General features: G+C 45.1%; 1 protein-coding gene across 1 annotated transcript in view; it reads left to right on the top strand.

Annotated features, from left to right (window-relative positions):
- The window catches only part of LOC126143634 (gamma-interferon-inducible lysosomal thiol reductase-like), a 148,121-nt gene that overhangs the window by 12,853 nt on the left and 111,580 nt on the right, over positions 1 to 23,688 (top strand). Inside the window, exon 2 of the mRNA XM_049915440.1 lies at positions 17,656 to 17,832. Coding sequence (XP_049771397.1) covers positions 17,656 to 17,832 — 177 coding nt within the window. The remainder of the gene's footprint in view (positions 1 to 17,655; positions 17,833 to 23,688) is intronic.

Consider the following 23,688-nt stretch of genomic DNA (forward strand, 5'->3'; position numbering starts at 1 on the left):
AACAAGAAAAAGTTCACATCGACGAAATTGCACGAAAAAAGCTTCAAAATCAGAGTAATTTAAAAGTGTCGCCACACATGACGACGGAACCCAAGTCGGGCAGACAGCTACGTCAAAAAAGAATTCTCTTATCGCCTGTTTCTTTTTTTACATATTTTCAGTCTCTAATGTCTTACTGACACAAGATTATTGGCGAAGTAATTAGATGGCGGGACACATAAACCAAATAGAGTTTTAGCAACTGTATATGGAAGTGGATACCAAAAACTGTTCTGGTTGGACTAATGTACTTTGAAAATAGGTGTGCTGAATGCTGTGCTGTGTTTCATTCATGGTCCGGCGTCAAGGCTTAAGGTTTTGGAACTGATGGGAGTGCCTGGTGGACTAAATAGGAAAAGGACTTTAATTGCCACTGACCGCAGAAAACTCTTTGAAGCAGACAAATTAGTGTTGGAACCCACCAGAGAAACAACAACAAGAATGAAGAAGAAAAGCGAGGGAGAATAGCACCAGAAACGAGATGAATATGGACGTGGGATGGATTAGTGTTAGGGAGGGTAGGTAGAGAAGCTTTAACCTGAATTTCTCGGAAGTTGACTTTTTCTGATTTCCTGGTACATATTAGTTAAAATTTTGTACACTGAAATTTTGTATACTGTCTTAACACAAACTTAAATAAAAAGTAAATTTGGAAATTAAAGACATTTTTAAAGAAAAGTCATGTACCGAAGTTTTGTTATTAGTTATTTGTATTTTTTAAACCATGATTTATAACAGCAACGTCTTTATAAAAGTCTGTTTTAAACATTTTCGTGTAAAGAACTTTGATAAAACTAAGCTAATACTTTGTTGCTATTTCGCGATATGTGTGCCCATACTATACATAAATAATTCTTCTTATTGTTTGGTCTTCAGTCCAAAGACTGGATTGATGCAGCTCTATTTGCTACTGTATTGTGTGCAAGCCTCTTTATCTCTGAATAACTACTGCAATCTACATCCTTCTGAGTATGCCTACTGTACTCATCTATTGGTCTCCATTTACGATTTTTAACCCCCCCCCCCCCCCCCCCCCGAAACATCCCTCCAATACTAAACTGATGATCCCTTGACGTATTAAAATGTGCCCTATCATATGGTCTCAGTCTAGCTGTACCACGAATTTCTTTTCTTCCCAATCCTACTCAGTACCTCCTCATTAATTAAGTGACATACCCATCAAATCTTCAGCATTCTTCTGTAACACCACATTTCATTTCAGAAGCTTTCATTGTCTTCTCGTCTAAACTGTTCATCGTCTATGTTTCATTTCCATACGTGGATACACTCCAGACAAATACCTCCAGAAAAGGCTTCCTAACAGTCAAGTCTGTATTAAATGTTAACACATTTCTCTTCTTCAGAATAGCTTGTCTTGGCCATTGCCAGTCTACATTTTATATCCGTTCTACTTCAGCCATCATCAGTTATTTTGCTGCCCAAATACCAAAACCTCCGCACTTCAGCCATCGTCACTTATTTTGCTGCTGGTTTAAGTAGTTCTAAGTTCTAGGGGAATGATGACCATAGATGTCAAGTCCCATAGTGCTCATAGCAATTTTGAATAACATCGGGGATAGGCTGCAACCTTGTCTCACTCCCTTCTCAACCACAACTTGCCTTTCATGCCCCTCGACTCTTTTAGCTGCCGTCTGGCTTGTTCACAAGTTGTAAATAGCCTTTCGCTTCCTATTTATTACCCCATATCTTTAGACTTCGAAGGAGAGTATTTCAGTGAACATTGTCAAAAGCTTTCTCTAAGTCTACAAATACTATAAACGCAGGTGGGCCTTGGCGTCGGTATTCCCGATCGATTCTCGACCGTTGGGCCTCCGAGTGGTGTTTCTTTCTCCGTTACGGGGCGCCTCCTGGCAGTGGGTGGCGCCGTCTCTGCCCGGTGGCGTGTTGTGTGCGCGGGCAGTCGAGTTTGGGCGCGAGCACTGCCTTTTGCGTCGGACGGTGGGTCCCTCCGCGTTGTCGCTGGCCGGGGCTAGTGTTACCTGCTGCTGCCCGGGTCGGTGGTTGGAGTCGTCGCCTGGTTACCAGCCTTCCTACCCTGCCTGGCTGCGCATTGCTGAGGTCTGGGTGACGATACTCGTGCTGGATTATCTTTCTCGCGGCGATTTCCCCGGACCGCGCCTTGGCAGGAGCTTGTGGCTGTGCTGCTCCCGGATATAATTTACGGGAGAGTACTTTTCCGTCCTCGGAAGTTTGGTGCTGTTTTTGTGTTTCAGCGTGCTATGGCTAAGAAGATTATCATCGTTGTTACGATTGTGTCGGACACGTGGGCAAACCCCAGTGTTCCTGTTTCTCGGCACTCTGTGGGGTGATGTACCTTACTTAGTGTGTTTTTATTGGCGTTCTATTGTGCCATTGCAGAACTTTGTTTAACCTTTTCCCTCCTTACCTTTCTGCAGAGTGTCTTTGGATCCTGTGACCTGTAATTTCGCTTGTGCCAAGTTCCAGGGCTTTGGGGGACAATTGATTAAATTATGTTTTGGAATTTATGGGATTCTGTGTGTTTGTCTTGGGTTTTTTGCTGGCCTGTGCCCGTACGATTTCCCGTTTCCTCGCCCGGGCGTCGTACGTAAAGTTTAAGGTGAGTGAATTGTGACAGTTCCCGTCCAGTCGTTCGGCAGGCCCCGTGACGAATAGTTTTTTTTTTTTCTTTCACCCAGCCTCCCCTATCTCCCTGGCTTAAGGTTGGCTCCTCTGTGCCCATGCCCGAATGTGTATGTGAGCGACGGTGATCGTTTCCTGATTTGTTTACCGTTTCTTGCCGACTTCTCTGCACAGACTGCCAAATTTGTTATTTGGTCTATGCCATGTTGTAGTTGCTTCAAGTTGGTTCGCACACTCCCCTTGGTAATGACATCTGCGCACCTATGAGACTGAATAATGTTTTGAAATATTGTAAGCGGGCGGTTGTCGCCAGGTGTGTTAAATTTTAACTTGTACACTCCTGGAAATGGAAAAAAGAACACATTGACACCGGTGTGTCAGACCCACCATACTTGCTCCGGACACTGCGAGAGGGCTGTACAAGCAATGATCACACACACGGCACAGCGGACACACCAGGAACCGCGGTGTTGGCCGTCGAATGGCGCTAGCTGCGCAGCATTTGTGCACCGCCGCCGTCAGTGTCAGCCAGTTTGCCGTGGCATACGTAGCTCCATCGCAGTCTTTAACACTGGTAGCATGCCGCGACAGCGTGGACGTGAACCGTATGTGCAGTTGACGGACTTTGAGCGAGGGCGTATAGTGGGCATGCGGGAGGCCGGGTGGACGTACCGCCGAATTGCTCAACACGTGGGGCGTGAGGTCTCCACAGTACATCGATGTTGTCGCCAGTGGTCGGCGGAAGGTGCACGTGCCCGTCGACCTGGGACCGGACCGCAGCGACGCACGGATGCACGCCAAGACCGTAGGATCCTACGCAGTGCCGTAGGGGACCGCACCGCCACTTCCCAGCAAATTAGGGACACTGTTGCTCCTGGGGTATCGGCGAGGACCATTCGCAACCGTCTCCATGAAGCTGGGCTACGGTCCCGCACACCGTTAGGCCGTCTTCCGCTCACGCCCCAACATCGTGCAGCCTGCCTCCAGTGGTGTCGCGACAGGCGTGAATGGAGGGACGAATGGAGACGTGTCGTCTTCAGCGATGAGAGTCGCTTCTGCCTTGGTGCCAATGATGGTCGTATGCGTGTTTGGCGCCGTGCACGTGAGCGCCACAATCAGGCACACGGCCAACACCCGGCATCATGGTGTGGGGAGCGATCTCCTACACTGGCCGTACACCACTGGTGATCGTCGAGGGGACACTGAATAGTGCACGGTACATCCAAACCGTCATCGAACCCATCGTTCTACCATTCCTAGACCGGCAAGGGAACGTGCTGTTCCAACAGGACAATGCACGTCCGCATGTATCCCGTGCCACCCAACGTGCTCTAGAAGGTGTAAGTCAACTACCCTGGCCAGCAAGATCTCCGGATCTGTCCCCCATTGAGCATGTTTGGGACTGGATGAAGCGTCGTCTCACGCGGTCTGCACGTCCAGCACGAACGCTGGTCCAACTGAGGCGCCAGGTGGAAATGGCATGGCAAGCCGTTCCACAGGACTACATCCAGCATCTCTACGATCGTCTCCATGGGAGAATAGCAGCCTGCATTGCTGCGAAAGGTGGATATACACTGTACTAGTGCCGACATTGTGCATGCTCTGTTGCCTGTGTGTATGTGCCTGTGGTTCTGTCATGTGTGATCATGTGATTTATCTGACCCCAGGAATGTGTCAATAAAGTTTCCCCTTCCTGGGACAATGAATTCACGGTGTTCTTATTTCAATTTCCAGGAGTGTATTTGAGTTTTGGTATAATTGTATTTTGTTAACTGAGCTAATTTTATCTTGCCTACTGCTACGATAACAGAAAAAAATTTTAACAATCATAATTTTAATCTTACCTGTGAAGCCATATTTGTGGAAACTTGTTATTTAAATTTCATTGTCTTCCCAGCTTGCCATTTGTTTCCCCCTTGTTCCCCTTCCACGGCTCAGTAGGTTTTCCTTTCCTTAATCTATCTTAATCTCTCTATCCGTCTAAAAGTGGGCAGCTAAAACACAGTAAGGTAGGTGTAAAAACGATTGGTATTGTTGTTGTGAATTGTCGTAGCTGTGTTGGGAAGGAGCCAGAGCTCCAAGCCCTAATAGAAAGCACTGAAGCTCAAATAGTTGTAGGTACAGAGAGCTGGCAAAGCCGGAAATAAGTTCAGCCGCAATTTTTTCAAACGATCTAACAGTGTTCAGAAAGGATAGATTAAATACAGTTAATGGTGGAGTATTTGTTGCTGTCAGAGATAGTTTGCCTTGTAGCGAAATTGAAGTAGATATTTCGTGTGAAATAGTATGGGTAGAGGTTTACCTGACAATCGGAGTAAACTATTAATTGGATCGTTTTACCGACCCACCGACTCAGAAGATACAGTTGCTGAACAGTTCAAAGAATACTTGAGTTTCATTTCAAGTAAGTACCCCGCCCATACAATTATAGTCGGTGGTGACTTCAATGTACCCTCATATGCTGGAAAAATTGTACGTTTAAGGCCGGCGGCAGGCATAAAACGTCATCCGAAATTGTACTGAATGTTTTCTCAGAAAGTTATTTTGAACAATTAGTTCACGAGCCCACACGAAGCGTAAATGGTTGCGAAAGCATACTTGACCTTTTAGCAACAAATAATCCTGGACAAATAGTGAATATTGTGACGAATACAGGGATTAGCGACCACAAGGCAGTTGCTGCTAGGCTGAATACCGCAACTCCTACAACTATCAAAAGGAAATGCAACGTATATCTATTTAAAAAAGCCGATAAAAATGCTCTTAACGCCTCTTTAGGAGACAGTCTTCAGTCCTTCCGATCTGATCATGTAAGTGTAGAAAAGTTGTGGGATGTTTTCAAAGAGATAGTGTCGACAGCAATTGAGAGATATAAACCACATAAATTAATAAGTGATAGTACTGATCCCCCATGGTACACGAAACGGGTCAGATCGTTGTTGCAGAAGCAACGAAGAAAGTATGCCAAATTTAAAAGAACGTAAAATCCCCACGATTGGCAAAGTTTTACATAAGTTCGAAATATAGCTCGTACTTCAGCAGGAGCTGCTTTTAATAATTTCCACAACGAAATTCTGTCTCCAAATGTGGCAGTAAACCGAAATAGATTCTGGCCATACATAGAGCACACCAGTGACAAGACGTAATCAATACCTTCACTGCGCGATAACAACGGTGTAGTCACTGATGACAGTGCCACTAAAGCAGAGTTTTTAAACACGGTTTCCAGAAACTTCTTCAACAAAGAAGACGAAGTAAATATTTCTGAATTCCAATCAAGAACAACTGACAAGATGAGAAATATAGAAGTAGATATCCTCGGTGTAACAAAGCAGCTTAAATCATTTAATAAAGGCAAGGCCTCCATTACAGACCACTAACTACGGAGTTGATCATCATGTCCGCTCCAGCGCGCTCAGGCCCTGGCTCCCACATCCAGAAGGTATTCCGGCTGACTCCCACACTTAGCGATCTCCAAAAAATGCTAATGTTGCGTAAACACTGAGATCTATGTTGCGAAAAATGGCAACTGACCCTGAAAAAGAAAAGTGTACTAAAAGCAATCAGCTAAATTTCGAATTCGCGCTAAGTCACACAAATCTGAGGGCTGTAAATACATCTGAATACTTAGGGATTACAATTACAAATAACCTAAATTGGAACGATCACATAGATAATATTGTGGGGAGAGCAAACCAAAGACTGCGATTCATTGGCAGAACATTTAGAAGGTGCAACAGGTCTACTAAAGAGACTGCTTACACCACGCTTGTCCGCCCTATTCTGGAGTATTGCTGTGCGGTGTGGGATCCGCATCAGGTGGGACTGACGGATGACATTGAAAAAGTACAAATAAGGGCAGCTCGTTTTGTTTTATCGCGAAATAGGGTGAGCGGACGATTTTGATGGGATTCGGTTAATGAGAAGGGGACATAAAATTCAAGGTTTATTTCCCCAAAACAATTAATTTTAATAAATTACGCTGTGGCTTACAAATTACAGTGACACAAACAAATCAAGCTGCTTACAATATGAGGTAATAATAGTGTTACATTCCACAGGTGAACAGAGAAACTTATTTGTGTCGTTTGAATCACTGTCAAACAAAACTGTTTACAATTTAATACATTAACAAATAATCATTGTGCATTAAACTACATACTTTCACATAATACAGTTTAATTTTATAATGTGTAGCACAATTGTATAATCTACAATTAAATTTTCACTCTAAGTTACTCCTTCCTATACCTTCTTTAAAAGAGTGATAAAATTTCCAAAAGGTATCTCAATTAAAAATGCCCTGAAACCCTTAACACAACAACACGTACATGACTAGCTCAAATAATAAATATATGTACGGCAAAGCCCAACATTTGCTTCCTTGCAGAAAGTTTGCTGATTTCAACAGCGCAGACCACATTGAAACTTTAGCCAACATGGACCGCTTGCCGGTCAAAACATGTTACGACTGCAGCAGCGGGCAAACTTACATAGGTAATAAAAGAACACAAGCCACCTAGCAATTTTACCAAAATCAGATTACACGAAGGAGGAGGAGGGGGGGGGGGGAGGGACATAATAAATACCATACGAAAGTGCACTTGGCAAACCTACTACTAAAAATACAGTATAAAAGGATCTCAATTAATGACAAAATCCGGGATAGGCCCGGCAATATTGCACCTGAGCGCTAGTAGCCAAAATAAGGTTGACAGATACCAAGGTCTGACATCATCTTAGGGCTAACTGGCACAACAAATAAATAAGAGTAAAAGAACAAGCAAATGGGAATGCCCAAGAATTTAAATAGGATTAAGTACACACGAGGCTAAAATCAATTGCTAGCACCTTGGACAACATCTTAGGCTTAATTGACACTAAAAATAAAAAAAGGTAAAAGAACAGGCAAATGACAATGCCCAGCAATTTCAATAAAAATAAGTAAGCACAAGGCTAAAAGCAATTGCTAGCAACTTAACAAGCACACATAAAAATATCAGACTGCTGCCACATCCCAAAACGGAACAGGCGCGCGCGCAGTCCCCAACAAGCCAGAAAACCAATAAAACACACTCCAGCATCCGAGCCAGCCTGACCACAGTAATTTCAACTCGGAATCAGGGCGCGTGAGCACACCGGGTCCACGCTAAACACACACTGCTAAATAATTCCCACCAACAGATACGCCTGCCCCCCGGGCGGGAAAACGGGGGCGACGACCGGGTACACACCAGCAGAAAACTCGACACCTAGACTCCGGCCAAAAATGAAATCACGCAAAAAATATAAACAACAGCTGAAGTAAGGTGAAACGAACCCCGCCACGCAGACCGGACAGAGCAAACACACGGAAAGCCTGCCCTGCAGTCCTTACAACTCCTGGGTGCGGAAACCAGAACCTCGAGCGATCGCGTGCGGGGATCCATCAGTTGTCCACCACAGCACGTCAACAACACGCCCCACCGCCCAACGGCCAAATCAACGAGGCCCGCCAACAACGAGACCACAGCTCCGTGCCGGGGCGGAAGGCAAAACACCGCCAGCTCGGTGCGAATCCAACTGCCGAGCCGAGCGCGCGGCCCCCCGCGAAAAACGTTCCAGAGCGCAGCAGCCGCCTCAGCGCCTGCGCAGGCCGAACCAGACGGAAACAGAAATACAAGTCTCTATCGATAGTGCCGGATACGCAACGCGCCACAGAAATGGCACATAAGGGAGATCCCGAGCACGGGGTCCCGGGTTCGATTCCCGGCGGGGTCAGGGATTTTCACCTGCCTCGAGATGACTGGGTGTTTGTGTTGTCCTCATCATTTCATCATCATCCAGGAAAGTGGCGAAATTGGACTGAGCAAAGGTTGGGAAATTGTACGGGCGCTGATAACCACGCAGTTGAGCGCCCCACAAACCAAACATCATCATCATCATCATAAGGGAGATAGTGTCACAGACATGATACGTGAATTGGAGTGGCAATCATTAAAACAAAGGCGTTTTTCGTTGCCACAGGATCTTCTCATGAAATTTCAATCACCAGTTTTCTCCACCGATTGCGAAAACATTCTGTTGGCAGCTACCTACATAGGGAGAAATAATCATCACGATAAAAGAAGAGAAATCAGGGCTCGCACAGAAAAATTTAAGTGCTCATTTTCCCCGCGTGCCGTTCGAGAGAGAGACAGCTTGAAGGTGGTTCATTGAACCCTCTGCCAGACACTTTATTGTGAAGAGGGGAGTAATCACGTAGATGTAGATCTTCCAACATAAGTCGTATGATCAGTACTGCCTCGCGTGTCCCTACATTTCCCGAAATATAAACAGATCTTCCCCGTCTTCTTTTCAATTCATCTGTAAAGAATTCGCGTTAGTATTTTGCGACTATGACATATTAAGCTGTTAGTTCGGTAATTTTCACGCGTGTGAGCAATTACTTTCTTTGGAATTTGCAATCATTACCTTCTTCTTTAAGTCTGAAGGTATTTCTCCTGTCTCATACATCTCGCAACCAAATGCAAGAGATTCGTCGTGACTGGCTCTCCCAAGTAGTTTTGACGGAATGTACTTTACTCCAGTGGCCTTGTTTCTAATTAGATCTTTCGGCGCTGAGTCAAATTCTTCTGCAGTATCGTATCTCCCATTTCATCTTCATCTGTGTCCTGTCCTATTTTCATGATATTGTCTTCAAGTTATCTCGCCTGTATAAACAGTGTATATAATCCTTCCGTCCTTCATCTTTCCGTTCTTTGCATAGGACTGGTTTTCATCTAATCTCTTGATACTCACACAGATGTCTCTCTTTTCTCCAGTGGTCTCTTTCATTTTTGTGTAGGCGGTATATATCTTTCCCCTAATGCAATATGCTTCTAAGTCCTTTCATTTGTACTCGAGCCATTCCTGACTAGCCATTCGGCACTTATTGAGAATCTCATTTTTTACACTTTTGCATTCCCTTCCGCCTTCTTCATTTTTGCAATTTTATATTTTCACCTTTCATCAATTAAATCAGTAGCTGCTGTCTTATCCAAGGATTTCTATTAGGACCTGTGTTTTTACCTTAAAGGTATCCATTCGTCTTCTACTGAATTCCCTGTTCTAGTCAGTCGTTTCCATTGCTCTCTATGAAACTTGTAACAAACTCTGGTTCTTGCAACTTATCCAAGTCTTGTCTCCATAATTTCTTATCTTTTTCAGTTTCTTTGGCTTTAATATTAAGTTCATAATCAATTAATTGTGGCCAGAATCCACATCTGCCCTTCGAAATGTCTTAATTTAAAAATGTCTTAATTTAAAGTCCGGTTTTATAATCTCTGTCTTTCCACTATACATTCAATTTGAAACCTTCCTATGTCACCAGGTCTCTTCCAATTATATAACTTTCTTTCATGATTCTTAAACCAACTGCTAGCGATGACACTCTATGCAGAATTCTCGCAGGCGGCTTCCTCTTTTTTTCTTTTCCCACAGACCATATTCACCTACAATTTTGCTTCTCTTGCTTTTCCTATTTCGAATTCCAGTTTCCCGTCACAATTAAGTTTTCATCACACTTATCTACCTGAATAATTTCTTTTGTCTCTTCATACATTTCTTCATTCTCTTCATCGGCTCTGGCGCTAGTTGGGATATAAACTTTTAGTGCCGTGGTAGGTGTGGCTTCCGTGTGTCTCTTGGACATAATTATGCTTTCATTATGCTGTTCATAGCAGCTTACCGCATTCGTATTTTTCTTACTCACTATTAAACTCACTCCTTCATTACCTCTTTGTGACTTTGTATTTATAACACTGTATTCACCTGACCAGAAGTTCTGTTCCTCCTACCACCGAACTTCACTAACCCTCACTATGTCTAACTTCAACCAATCGATTTCTCTTTTTAAACTTTCTAAACTAACTACCTAACATGCTCTATTTAGCTTGAAGCACAAAATACGATGTAGAAAAAAGTGTGAGGCGGAAAGATGTGGTTCATACTTCAAAATTTCCCCAAAAGATCTGTTGAAAGATGCTAAGCATTACATGGGCTTACAACATTTATTCTTTGAACTGCACTGTTAACCACCCGTTAACCGCCAGAAGCAGCCCGCAGCCCCACTGGTTGGCTGATTCTCAACAACCCACTCGATCTCCGGCGTCACGGCGCTCACGCCTAAATAGCACCTCTCTGCCCTCACTACACACTGGGGGGAAAACTGTCACAGTCGATCAAACCAAAGAGGCAGCATGGCGATGCACGATCGACAAGGATCACTGGAGGAAAACACTGATGACACATTGCTGAACCACCTCGAAGAGCACGGAAGAGGGTACTTGCCATGGTGACACTTATTGGCTTTTTTTCCCATTTTATTCGCGTTTGGCGCGAAGACAGAGTGAAATTTAAATGCTCTGTGCACGTATAAATTAGTCCGATCTTGTCTTCGTGGCCCCTACGTGAGTGATACGCAGGGAGCCATAGTATATTCTTAGATCCCTCACTTGATACTGGTCGTTGGAAGAAAATAAACGGAGGTACGTGGAACAGTGAATGTCTGCCTTCAAGTGACTTGATACTTCAGTTTTCTTCAGTATGTCCGTGATTTTCATCCATGGATCAACCAAATCCGTGACCATACGTGCATCATCTATCAGTTCTGTTTGGAGTGGGTCCTGAAAACTTGGGCACTATTCTAGGATGGATAGGTTGTAAAAAAATTTCTGAAAGCACTCGTTGTAGACTTAGTGTATTTTCCCATCACATTATTAATGAAATGAAGTCTGCTACCGGCTTCACCTTTGAATGAGCCTATGAGGTCATTCCATTTCATATCCCTAGAAATTTTTACACCTAAGTATTTGTATGAGCTGACTTACTATATTTCTGGTTCAATGAAAATGAGTGGGAAACTACTTTCTCTACGTTTTGATCAGTGCACAATTTTACAGTTCCGTGGTTGCTTATCAAGTGAATACCTTTTTCTTTCCACTACAGCAACTGAACTTTATTATACACTCCTGGAAATTGAAATAAGAACACCGTGAATTCATTGTCCCAGGAAGGGGAAACTTTATTGACACATTCCTGGGGTCAGATACATCACATGATCACACTGACAGAACCACAGGCACATACACACAGGCAACAGAGCATGCACAATGTCGGCACTAGTACAGTGTATATCCACCTTTCGCAGCAATGCAGGCTGCTATTCTCCCATGGAGACGATCGTAGAGATGCTGGATGTAGTCCTGTGGAACGGCTTGCCATGCCATTTCCACCTGGCGCCTCAGTTGGACCAGCGTTCGTGCTGGACGTGCAGACCGCGTGAGACGACGCTTCATCCAGTCCCAAACATGCTCAATGGGGGACAGATCCGGAGATCTTGCTGGCCAGGGTAGTTGACTTACACCTTCTAGAGCACGTTGGGTGGCACGGGATACATGCGGACGTGCATTGTCCTGTTGGAACAGCAAGTTCCCTTGCCGGTCTAGGAATGGTAGAACGATGGGTTCGATGACGGTTTGGATGTACCGTGCACTATTCAGTGTCCCCTCGACGATCACCAGTGGTGTACGGCCAGTGTAGGAGATCGCTCCCCACACCATGATGCCAGGTGTTGGCCGTGTGCCTGATTGTGGCGCTCACGTGCACGGCGCCAAACACGCATACGACCATCATTGGCACCAAGGCAGAAGCGACTCTCATCGCTGAAGACGACACGTCTCCATTCGTCCCTCCATTCACGCCTGTCGCGACACCACTGGAGGCGGGCTGCACGATGTTGGGGCGTGAGCGGAAGACGGCCTAACGGTGTGCGGGACCGTAGCCCAGCTTCATGGAGACGGTTGCGAATGGTCCTCGCCGATACCCCAGGAGCAACAGTGTCCCTAATTTGCTGGGAAGTGGCGGTGCGGTCCCCTACGGCACTGCGTAGGATCCTACGGTCTTGGCGTGCATCCGTGCGTCGCTGCGGTCCGGTCCCAGGTCGACGGGCACGTGCACCTTCCGCCGACCACTGGCGACAACATCGATGTACTGTGGAGACCTCACGCCCCACGTGTTGAGCAATTCGGCGGTGCGTCCACCCGGCCTCCCGCATGCCCACTATACGCCCTCGCTCAAAGTCCGTCAACTGCACATACGGTTCACGTCCACGCTGTCGCGGCATGCTACCAGTGTTAAAGACTGCGATGGAGCTCCGTATGCCACGGCAAACTGGCTGACACTGACGGCGGCGGTGCACAAATGCTGCGCAGCTAGCGCCATTCGACGGCCAACACCGCGGTTCCTGGTGTGTCCGCTGTGCCGTGCGTGTGATCATTGCTTGTACAGCCCTCTCGCAGTGTCCGGAGCAAGTATGGTGGGTCTGACACACCGGTGTCAATGTGTTCTTTTTTCCATTTCCAGGAGTGTAAAAAGAAAACATACGGAGTAAATGAATGACTAATATAAATGGAGAGTCAGGTACAGTATGCCTTTAAATATCAATTACAAGGTCGATATTACAACCAGCATCCTCAACGTTAGATTTATAAATAGCTTCAGTCTCCGTTCTGAGATACACTATGTCATCGTAAGTGGCTCTGAGCACTATGGGACTCAACATCTTAGGTCATAAGTCCCCTAGAACTTAGAACTACTTAAACCTAACTAACCTAAGGACATCACACACACCCATGCCCGAGGCAGGATTCGAACCTGCGACCGTAGCAGTCCCGCTCATCGTAAGTATCCGGACACTTGGCTGAACACGACTTACAAGTTCGTGGCTCCCTCCATCGGTAATACTGGTATTCAGTAGGGAGTTGGCCCACCCTCAGCCTTGATGATAGCTTCCAATCTCGCAGGCATACGTTCAATCAGCTGCTGGAAAGTTTCTTGGGGAATGGCAGCCCATTCTTCACGGAGTGCTGCATTGAGGAGAGGTATCGATGTTGGTCGGTGTGGCCTGGCACCAAGTCGGCGTTCCAAAACACCCCAAAGGTGTTCTATAGGATTCAGGTCAAGCCTCTGAGCAGGCCAGTCAATTACAGGAATGTTATTGTCGCGTAACCAAATGGTTCAAATGGTTCTGAGCACTATGGGACTCAACTGCTGAGGTCATTAGTCCCCTAGAACTTAGTTAAACCTAACTAACCTAAGGACATCACAAACATCCATGCCCGAGGCAGGATTCGAACCTGCGACCGTAGCGGTCTTGCGGTTCTAGACTGCAGCGCCTGTAACCGCACGGCCACTTCGGCCGGCTGTCGCGTAACCACTGCGCCACAGGCTGTGCATTACGTACAGGTGTTCGATCATGTTGAAAGATGCAGTTGCCATCCCCGAATTGTTCTTAAAGCAAAAAGGTGCTTAAAACATCAATGTAGGCCTGTGCCGTGATAGTACCACGCAAAACAACGAGGGATGCAAACACCCTCCATGATAAACACGACCACACCATAACACGACCGCCTCCGAATTTTACTGTTGGCACTACACACGCTGGCAGATGACACACGTCCACCGGGCATTCGCCATACCAACACCCTGCCATCCGATCGTCACATTGTGTACCGTGATTCGTCACTCCACACAACACTTTTCTACTGTTCAATCGTCCAATGTTTACGTTCCTTACACCAAGCGAGGCGTCGTTTGGCATTTACCCGCATTATGTATGTGTTGTGAGCAGCCGCTCGACCATGAAATCCAAATTTTCTCACCTCCTGCCTAACTGTCAAAGTGCTTGCAGTGGATCCTGATGCAGTTTGGGATTCCTGTGTGATGGTCTGGATAATGTCTGCCTATTACATATGACGACTCTCTTTAACTTCAGCGGTCTCTGTCAGTCAACAGACGAGGCCGGCCTGTAAGCTTTTGTGCTGTATGTGTTCCTTCACGTTTCCACTTCACTATCACATCGGAAACAGTGGACCTAGGGATGTTTAAGAGTATGGAAATCTCGCATACAGACTAGGACACAAGTGACAGCCGATCACCTGACAACGTTCGAAGTCCATGAGTAACGCGGAGCGCCCCATTCTGCTCTCTCACCATGTCTAAAAACTACTGAGGTCGCTGATATGGAGTACCTGGCCGTAGGTGGCAGCACAATGCACCTAATATGAAAAACATATGTTTTTCGGGGTGTCCGGATGCTTTTGATCACATAGTGTATATACAGACCATGTGATTCACAAGATGTTGAAATTTTACTACAAACATAAAGTCAACGTATCTGAGTTTTTAATTGACGTGCCATAAAGACTACATCCCGCAGCACCATTTCTCCTTTCCCCTTTTCCGGCCAAATTTTTCTTCTGTAGCTATTTCAGGGAAAGAATATTTCACATACATTCTATACTCAAGCTTGTAAAATGAGAATTCTGTAATGCATACTTTTCAAGAGCCAGAAACTTTACGCTGTTGTGCAAAGTTTTTTTGTTTACCTTCTTTCGTTCATAATCATTTATTTTTTCTGTCTTTGCTCTTCTTACGTTATCAACATCAGTACGTACGTCAACTCCAACACTCGATAAATAAGTCTTACTGTTCCAGTAGCAAAACAACTGAAAGTACAATAATGAAAGTACATAGTTTGTGTTTGTATCGGCTCTTCTTGTACTCAAATGATGACAGATAATTATCTGCACTCTAGCAGAGAAAAACAAAAACACAATGGTCTGTAAGCTGATCGCAGATGGAGCGAGCGTACACCGCCCGTCCAAGACGTTCTGAGATTGACTTCGCTCCTGGCGTACACGCGACGTCGCACCAGTACCTAGGGGGCGGCTTTAACTAACAACTGTAAACAACGGCCAGTTATGAGCAGGTAGTGATACGTAGCTGACGTGCTGACGTTGTGTGTCAACGTTCTCGTGTCACAAATCACCGTGGAGTGTCATCTCTGAGCCAAAATTTTTCGGAGGAGAAAAAAGTTTGTGTAATGTTTGTCCTCCACGCGCTGCATGACGAACAAAAAACAACGACGTAAATGCCAGCCGCGACTTGACTGAAACACAAAACGCGGACAATCTTTCCTGGAAATAATCACCACGGTGGCTTGGTGTTCTCAATACAAACACAGCAAAAAGAAAAAGGCAAAGTGCATATATTCACATGAACGGTCAATGCTTTGAGGACCTAACCGACATCCAAGCCAATCTGACCTACGAGTTGAACAACATCCTAAAGAAGGACTTCTGTGACAGCTTCACGTAGTTATACCAACGTTCTGTGCGTTCACCTATCAAGAGCACCTGAAAAGCTGAAGCCACCTTCATATTTATCCATTTTTTATTGATCAAGTCTGGAAATTTTTTGGATTCATGGGGTAGATGCTGTATGTGACTTGTGTGTGTGTGTGTGTGTGTGTGTGTGTGTGTGTGTGTGTGTGTGTGTGTATGTAACTCATTTTCGACCCGCGATTGGGATGACTTCTTCTTCCAATGAAACATTAATTTACCATCAGCTTTTGTTCCCCTTGTGTAAAGCCCTTCATTCACTACTGGTACGCCAAATCATATGCTTGGCAAAGGAGCACTCCTGGGTAACTTTTAATTTACCAATATCTGAAATCATCGTGCTCTATAGAGGCGTATAATCCTGGAAGATCCTTTCGATCGCAGCTCATCTGCACGTTAGTATTGAGGAACTGACGACCAGGCCAACTTTGGACCCTGCGGCATCTGCAATGGCTTGTGTCTGGGAAGAAGTCCTGTGACGTAATCGTCCAGTGATGTGCTTACATTCTCCCCTACCTTTTCATACAGACATTCTACAGTGACGAGCGAGATCTCTTCTTATAAACTGACTGTTTAGAACAGTTCATGGATTTAATATTTCTTTTGTAATTTCTGAAACAGGCAAAAAAAAAATTGTGCATCTTTCTCTCTGGCATCTGATTTGACCAGCGCAAATGGACGAACTCAGAAGAGACACCTCACGATCGAATGTTCCACTTGATGGAAATACATTTCCCAGATACACTGATAAGCCTTCCGGCGATAAAATAAGAGGGCTTGTGTGCCAGCTAGCCTGGATGTGGTTTTTAGGCGGTTTCCCACATCCGAAAAATGATTCAAATGGCTCTGAGCACTATGGAACTTAACATCTATGGTCATCAGTCCCCTAGAACTTAGAACTACTTAAACCTAACTAACCTAAGGACATCACACAACACCCAGTCATCACGAGGCAGAGAAAATCCCTGATCCCGCCGGGAATCGAACCCGGGAACCCGGGCGCGGGAACCCACATCCGACTAGTGAATAATGAGCTGGTACCTATTCCGAAGCCTCAGCTACACGATGTACATCATGTTGTCACACTTTCACATGGGACCACAGTGCATGTAGACAGATGGGTTAACAAATTCTATCCAGGAGGAGCAGGGCGGAGGTGGGAAGGGGGAGGGGGGTGACGACAGGGAGGGCATCGGCGACCCTGCACCATTAACACTGACAAATCCAGATGAACATGACGACCCCATGCAGATATGGGGTAAAGGGCAGGGAAAAAGAAAAAGAATACAATACCTTCCAGCGGTTTTAAGTTTTCTGATGCATTGGTGTCAGTTTTCTTAGAAACTGGTCTGTCGTAATAAAAAAAAAAATACTTGTCCCAGAGATAAAATTATGTAAAATATGGAGTTTCAGTCTTCGATCGCTATTCTTTATTTTCAATTACCGGTTTCGGGATAGCTGCCCATCTTCAGATCATAACAATTGTTATAGGTAGAGGGCACTTTTTACTGTTACCAATCAGGTTACTCTTAAATACTGCGATATAATGTTTTAACAGATTGAAATTTACTTTACTTATGACAGTGAACTGTGTGTTCTGTACGGACAAGTTACTCTGTAACTACAACATATGATCTGAAGATGGGCAGCTAGCCCGAAACCGGTAATTGAAAATAAAGATTAGCGATCGAAGACTGAAACTTCATATTTTACTTAATGAACGATCGCGGAAATCCCAGTGAGACAACTATGTCTAGTTTTGATAGAGATAAAATTATGTTTTACATTTCAGGAATCAAGAAGTGTACCTGAAGAGAAGAAGCGAGAGGTGATTCCTGTAGACGTGGCTGTCTACTACGAAACGCTGTGCCCTTATTCCAGGGAATTCATAACCAGCAAGCTGCTGCCTGCCTTCCTCAGAGCCCCGGAACTGATGAACCTTTCGCTAGTACCGTACGGTAATGCAGAGGTGAGTCATTGCTTACTTCGCAAGTGACAATGGATTATAAAGAAATTCACGCAATGTACTCTTAGTTCTGCTAGTGGCTGGTTGACATTGGAAAGGAAGTACTGTATTGATACTATAGTATTTACCACCCAACACTGGTCGGCTACAGCTGTATACTGTAGTCTGTCTTGTTGAAACATTTTCAAATCTACGTAACTATTGCACCACACATCCATTGTAACATTACTGTTGTTTGTTATTATCTTCAGTCTGCAGGCGGGTTCGATGCAGCTTCTCGACGGTAGTCTATCCCATACAAGTCTCTTCATATTTAGATAATTAGTTTGAATGTTTTGGTTCTCATCTATTTCCATATCTGCCATGGACAGGTAACATGAACCCATAGCAATTAATTCATTCAACTTAAATGTTTTATTATCTATGATGAAGACTGTGTCTTGTTCTGTTGTTCTGTTGCTGTATCTCCTTTACTTCTAAGCCAAGATCGTTTTAAGATAGGTCATTACTTTATGGAATTACTATAAAAAGTTTTCGTTGTTGTACATCTGTAATTGCTTTGTACAGATAAGATACGCATTTTGTAATTAATTTTTCGGATTACTATGGATTTTATTTTCTCTGATGAAGTTTATGTTTTATTCTGTTGATCGTTCACTTGTTATTCCATTTGTCTTCGCTGATGTATCCTGTCAGGTAGTTTTATGCATGCAGCATAGCTTGTTACCATGTACCACGCTGTAAATGCTAGTCTGTCCTCCATACGTTTTTACACTCCACCCCTCCAACGTCACCCTCTTGTCTACCCCTACCCCTGCCACCCCTTCCCCTCTGCCCGCTGGTTCGTCCCCTCCACCCCGTCTATGTTACTATGGGCCAAGAAAAGTTTACTTCATCGTAAATAAGAAAAAAATCATACTGTTTAAACAGAAAAACTATTATAATGATGTATAGCCTTTGTTTTATAGGCTTTCAGATTGGAATTAGTAACTCCAATAACCTTGCTTTACTATAAACTTGGTTGTATAATCTTGCACCCTTTCCGGGTGGTTGTGTTTGACTCAACTTAATTAACTCCTGCTTAGATTGCGAGATTAATTTTGAATGACTAAAAAATAATTTCATTTTACTTGGTCCGTGTAATGGTTATGTACTTCGTTTGTTTTGAAGGAGGTAGTAATGTACAGGGTGAACCATAACCAAACCGGCAAACTTCAGGGACGTATTCCTGACTGGAAATGGAAGAGTAAAGGTACTTTGAGCCTGTATTCAGAAATGGACGGTGAGAGTGCAACGACAACATATCTTCCTGGAACACGGTACAGCGCCACACCGCATCCACGTCACAACAGATGTTCAGAATGACCTCCATGGATGTTCAAAGTGGCCTCCATGGTATGCAGTGCACACGTTCATATGTCACATCATGATTTGCCAACGATATAAATCCCGTAACTGGGATGATATGGTGCAGAAACCAACGATAAAATCCTTCCCGTAGAGGGAAATCCACTGTTGATAATTCTTGCACTCCTTGCAAGTTATAGGGAAAATAGCGGATGTAATGCAGGATGCACATAATAGTACTTTGGCTTACACCATGTTGGTGGACCACTTGCCTGGACCTCGTACTAGGTTTCGGCTCTGTGTCCAGTAGAACCCGGTTTTATAAATCTGGTATACGCATAGTCCACGCCTCCCTGAAGTTTCGTCTGTATGAAAGCATCTACTATTACACAAACGCCCAAAAAGGTGGTTCAAATGGGTCTGAGCACTATGGGACTGAACATCTTAGGTCATCAGTCCCCTAGAACTTAGAACTACTTAAACCTAACTAACCTAAGGACAGCACACACATCCATGCCCGAGGCAGGATTCGAACCTGCAACCGTAGCAGTCCCGCGGTTCCGGACTGCAGCGCCTAGAACCGCAAGACCACCGTGGCCGGCGCCCAAAAAGGACTTGAAATGCTGTGTGATATGGTTGGTGTCATTGAGGGTACTTGTTTTGCTTGCTTGGTTGTACACAGACACAATCTCAGCTTTTTTCCGACATGAATACTGGAGCATTCTGCTATTTACAGTACGCTGTGTCAATCAAACAGCTTGCATCACACAAGGAACACACGACACATGGTAAGAGGAACTTTCATTCGTCAGCGGCATCTACCGTGGCAACGATGGATTTCCAAACATTCGTTCATAGGACCTTTCTTCCTCCATTTCCAGTCAGAAATCCGACACTGCAGCTTCTCGTTTTCATTAATGTTCATTCCGTACATATTTACTAAATATGTTACTGCTGCTCCTTCTACCTTTTATACCAGGTTTTCCTTCGATACTCACTGAACCTCGCCTTCCCTTTCCACCTCCTCCCCCATTTCCCCCTCTCGTGCCCGCTGCCACTACACCCTTTCCTCCTCACTCTCATACCACCTTACTTTTTACCTGCACGCCATGACCCCTTATTACCTTCACTTTGTTATTTTGTACTACACACGCTGACCACGTAAACATAATTTAATTATTGTTACTAAAAATATGTGATCTCTTCGTGTAGAACCTTCATCTCGCTGCACATAAAGCCGTTTTCATGCTTACTTTTGTAAACCAGCTATCTTGTAATGTACTTATCCTGTATACGGTGTGTTTGTACGCTGACTGCATCCCTGCTACATAGAGCCTATCGTTTGTTCGTGATTGTAATGTGTGTTTATGTAAATCTTATGAGTCAAGATATTTTCAGTTGATATTTGTACGTTTCGTACTTACTGTAACGTTTGTAAAAATAGTTTTACCTCTTTTTAACTGTAACGTTTGTAAAAATAGTTTTACCTCTTTCTAACGAAATGGCAGATATTACACTCATGGCGCCACCATGTAATCCCTGCCCTCTGATGGCCAACCTCGTCTTGCTTCCCCCTGTGTCTGCATATGATAGCTAGCACTCTGTCAGCTTATGTTACATTCACATCTAGTAACGCTCTTCTGAACTTCTGTGTACTTGGGTGAGTTTCCATGTACACTCCTGGAAATGGAAAAAAGAACACATTGACACCGGTGTGTCAGACCCACCATACTTGCTCCGGACACTGCGAGAGGGCTGTACAAGCAATGATCACACGCACGGCACAGCGGACACACCAGGAACCGCGGTGTTGGCCGTCGAATGGCGCTAGCTGCGCAGCATTTGTGCACCGCCGCCGTCAGTGTCAGCCAGTTTGCCGTGGCATACGGAGCTCCATCGCAGTCTTTAACACTGGTAGCATGCCGCGACAGCGTGGACGTGAACCGTATGTGCAGTTGACGGACTTTGAGCGAGGGCGTATAGTGGGCATGCGGGAGGCCGGGTGGACGTACCGCCGAATTGCTCAACACGTGGGGCGTGAGGTCTCCACAGTACATCGATGTTGTCGCCAGTGGTCGGCGGAAGGTGCACGTGCCCGTCGACCTGGGACCGGACCGCAGCGACGCACGGATGCACGCCAAGACCGTAGGATCCTACGCAGTGCCGTAGGGGACCGCACCGCCACTTCCCAGCAAATTAGGGACACTGTTGCTCCTGGGGTATCGGCGAGGACCATTCACAACCGTCTCCATGAAGCTGGGCTACGGTCCCGCACACCGTTAGGACGTCTTCCGCTCACGCCCCAACATCGTGCAGCCCGCCTCCAGTGGTGTCGCGACAGGCGTGAATGGAGGGACGAATGGAGACGTGTCGTCTTCAGCGATGAGAGTCGCTTCTGCCTTGGTGCCAATGATGGTCGTATGCGTGTTTGGCGCCGTGCAGGTGAGCGCCACAATCAGGACTGCATACGACCGAGGCACACAGGGCCAACACCCGGCATCATGGTGTGGGGAGCGATCTCCTACACTGGCCGTACACCACTGGTGATCGTCGAGGGGACACTGAATAGTGCACGGTACATCCAAACCGTCATCGAACCCATCGTTCTACCATTCCTAGACCGGCAAGGGAACTTGCTGTTCCAACAGGACAATGCACGTCCGCATGTATCCCGTGCCACCCAACGTGCTCTAGAAGGTGTAAGTCAACTACCCTGGCCAGCAAGATCTCCGGATCTGTCCCCCATTGAGCATGTTTGGGACTGGATGAAGCGTCGTCTCACGCGGTCTGCACGTCCAGCACGAACGCTGGTCCAACTGAGGCGCCAGGTGGAAATGGCATGGCAAGCCGTTCCACAGGACTACATCCAGCATCTCTACGATCGTCTCCATGGGAGAATAGCAGCCTGCATCTCTGCGAAAGGTGGATATACACTGTACTAGTGCCGACATTGTGCATGCTCTGTTGCCTGTGTCCATGTGCCTGTGGTTCTGTCAGTGTGATCATGTGATGTATCTGACCCCAGGAATGTGTCAATAAAGTTTCCCCTTCCTGGGACAATGAATTCACGGTGTTCTTATTTCAATTTCCAGGAGTGTATGAATTTTGTATTTTGTTAACGCCTATTGTATTATTACATATTCTATGTTCAAATTCGTCTTCATCTTACTTGCCGATATCTGATGATGAAAATAAATCCGAAACGCGCCAAGTGAGCAATGTGAGTAATAAAGTCACTTTTCAAGTGCTGTACAATTTTCTTGAGGCGACCTATGCAGCTCCAGTACAGTACTACATCATATGTCCGCAAAACTGTTGCGTCCTGCATCCATATGAACCTGCTTATCGTGGGAAGCCTTGATCTCCCTTTACAACTCACCCGCTAACCTCCCTCCATTTGCGAATCAACTATTAATCGATGTCTAAGAATGTCTTCTTCCAACAAATCCCATGTTTGTCAGTTTTGCCATACATTTTGTTGGCTGCTAGGTTACAGTCATGTGATTCAAGGTGGAGGTGTGGAAATTGAACGCTGCATCCGACATATCAATTAAAAATCCTCCATAATAATGGGTTATAAGTTATATCACTGTTAAATGAAACAAGAATCGCCATTAATGCAGTTTATTTCATTAAAGAAAACATTTGACAAGCAATGGCAATATTATTTTAGCAAAAAAAGTCACATCTGATAAAAGGGTCCAGTGTATGACTGTAATAATTGCGTACATGAAACAATTCCAAAGGCCAAGTTATACCGTGATTGTCATGATGTTAGCAGAAAAGACACATAGTACTACAGAGTGGAATGTGTGAACTTGTGCTGAACTGAAGGCAAGGTTTTCATTGAGCCTGAATGCTTCAAAGTTAAGCTTGAAGGTTTGAAAGTTACTATCTTGTGCTAGCGGCCTGGTGTCACCACAGAAACTATAGAAGCTGAAGTGACTGCAGAATCATTCATTCATGGCACAGCAATGACCCTCAGCAATGGCTAAATGAAGATCAGCCCCAAGTCTCTCTAAGTCCCTGCATACATCCGTTCTGCTGTGGACCCAGTTGATCATGACCCTCGAAAGTGAAGTGATGATAGCTCGCTACGAAGAAGGAATGATGGTGGATCTCTATGAAGAAGTAATTTTGTACTGAGTGTTCGCTAAAACAAGAATTTCTACGTTTTCACTCTTTACTATATTTGGATTTGATAGGCTAAGATTCTTTAGAGTGTCAACCAGTAAAAATGTTCCTCAGAAAATACTGCTTCCCTTCTCTGGGCTATTCTTTACGCAGTTAACCAATAACGCATGTCCCACCACTTAACACCAAACACTGTCTGTCTCCGTGACCAATGAGGTGGGTCCTGAACACTATAGCCAAGTTTCTGCGTCTAACCTTCAATTAGTCAATACTGGCAGTTCTTATGTTGCGTCAACATTTGGTTTTTGTGAAGTCAGTGTTCAGTGGCATCTCACATATTCAAAGCATCCAAAAACTGTGGGTCCCGACTCCATTTTT

The sequence above is a fragment of the Schistocerca cancellata genome, chromosome 2, assembly GCF_023864275.1.
Source record: "Schistocerca cancellata isolate TAMUIC-IGC-003103 chromosome 2, iqSchCanc2.1, whole genome shotgun sequence".
Taxonomy (NCBI): Eukaryota; Metazoa; Arthropoda; class Insecta; order Orthoptera; family Acrididae; genus Schistocerca; species Schistocerca cancellata.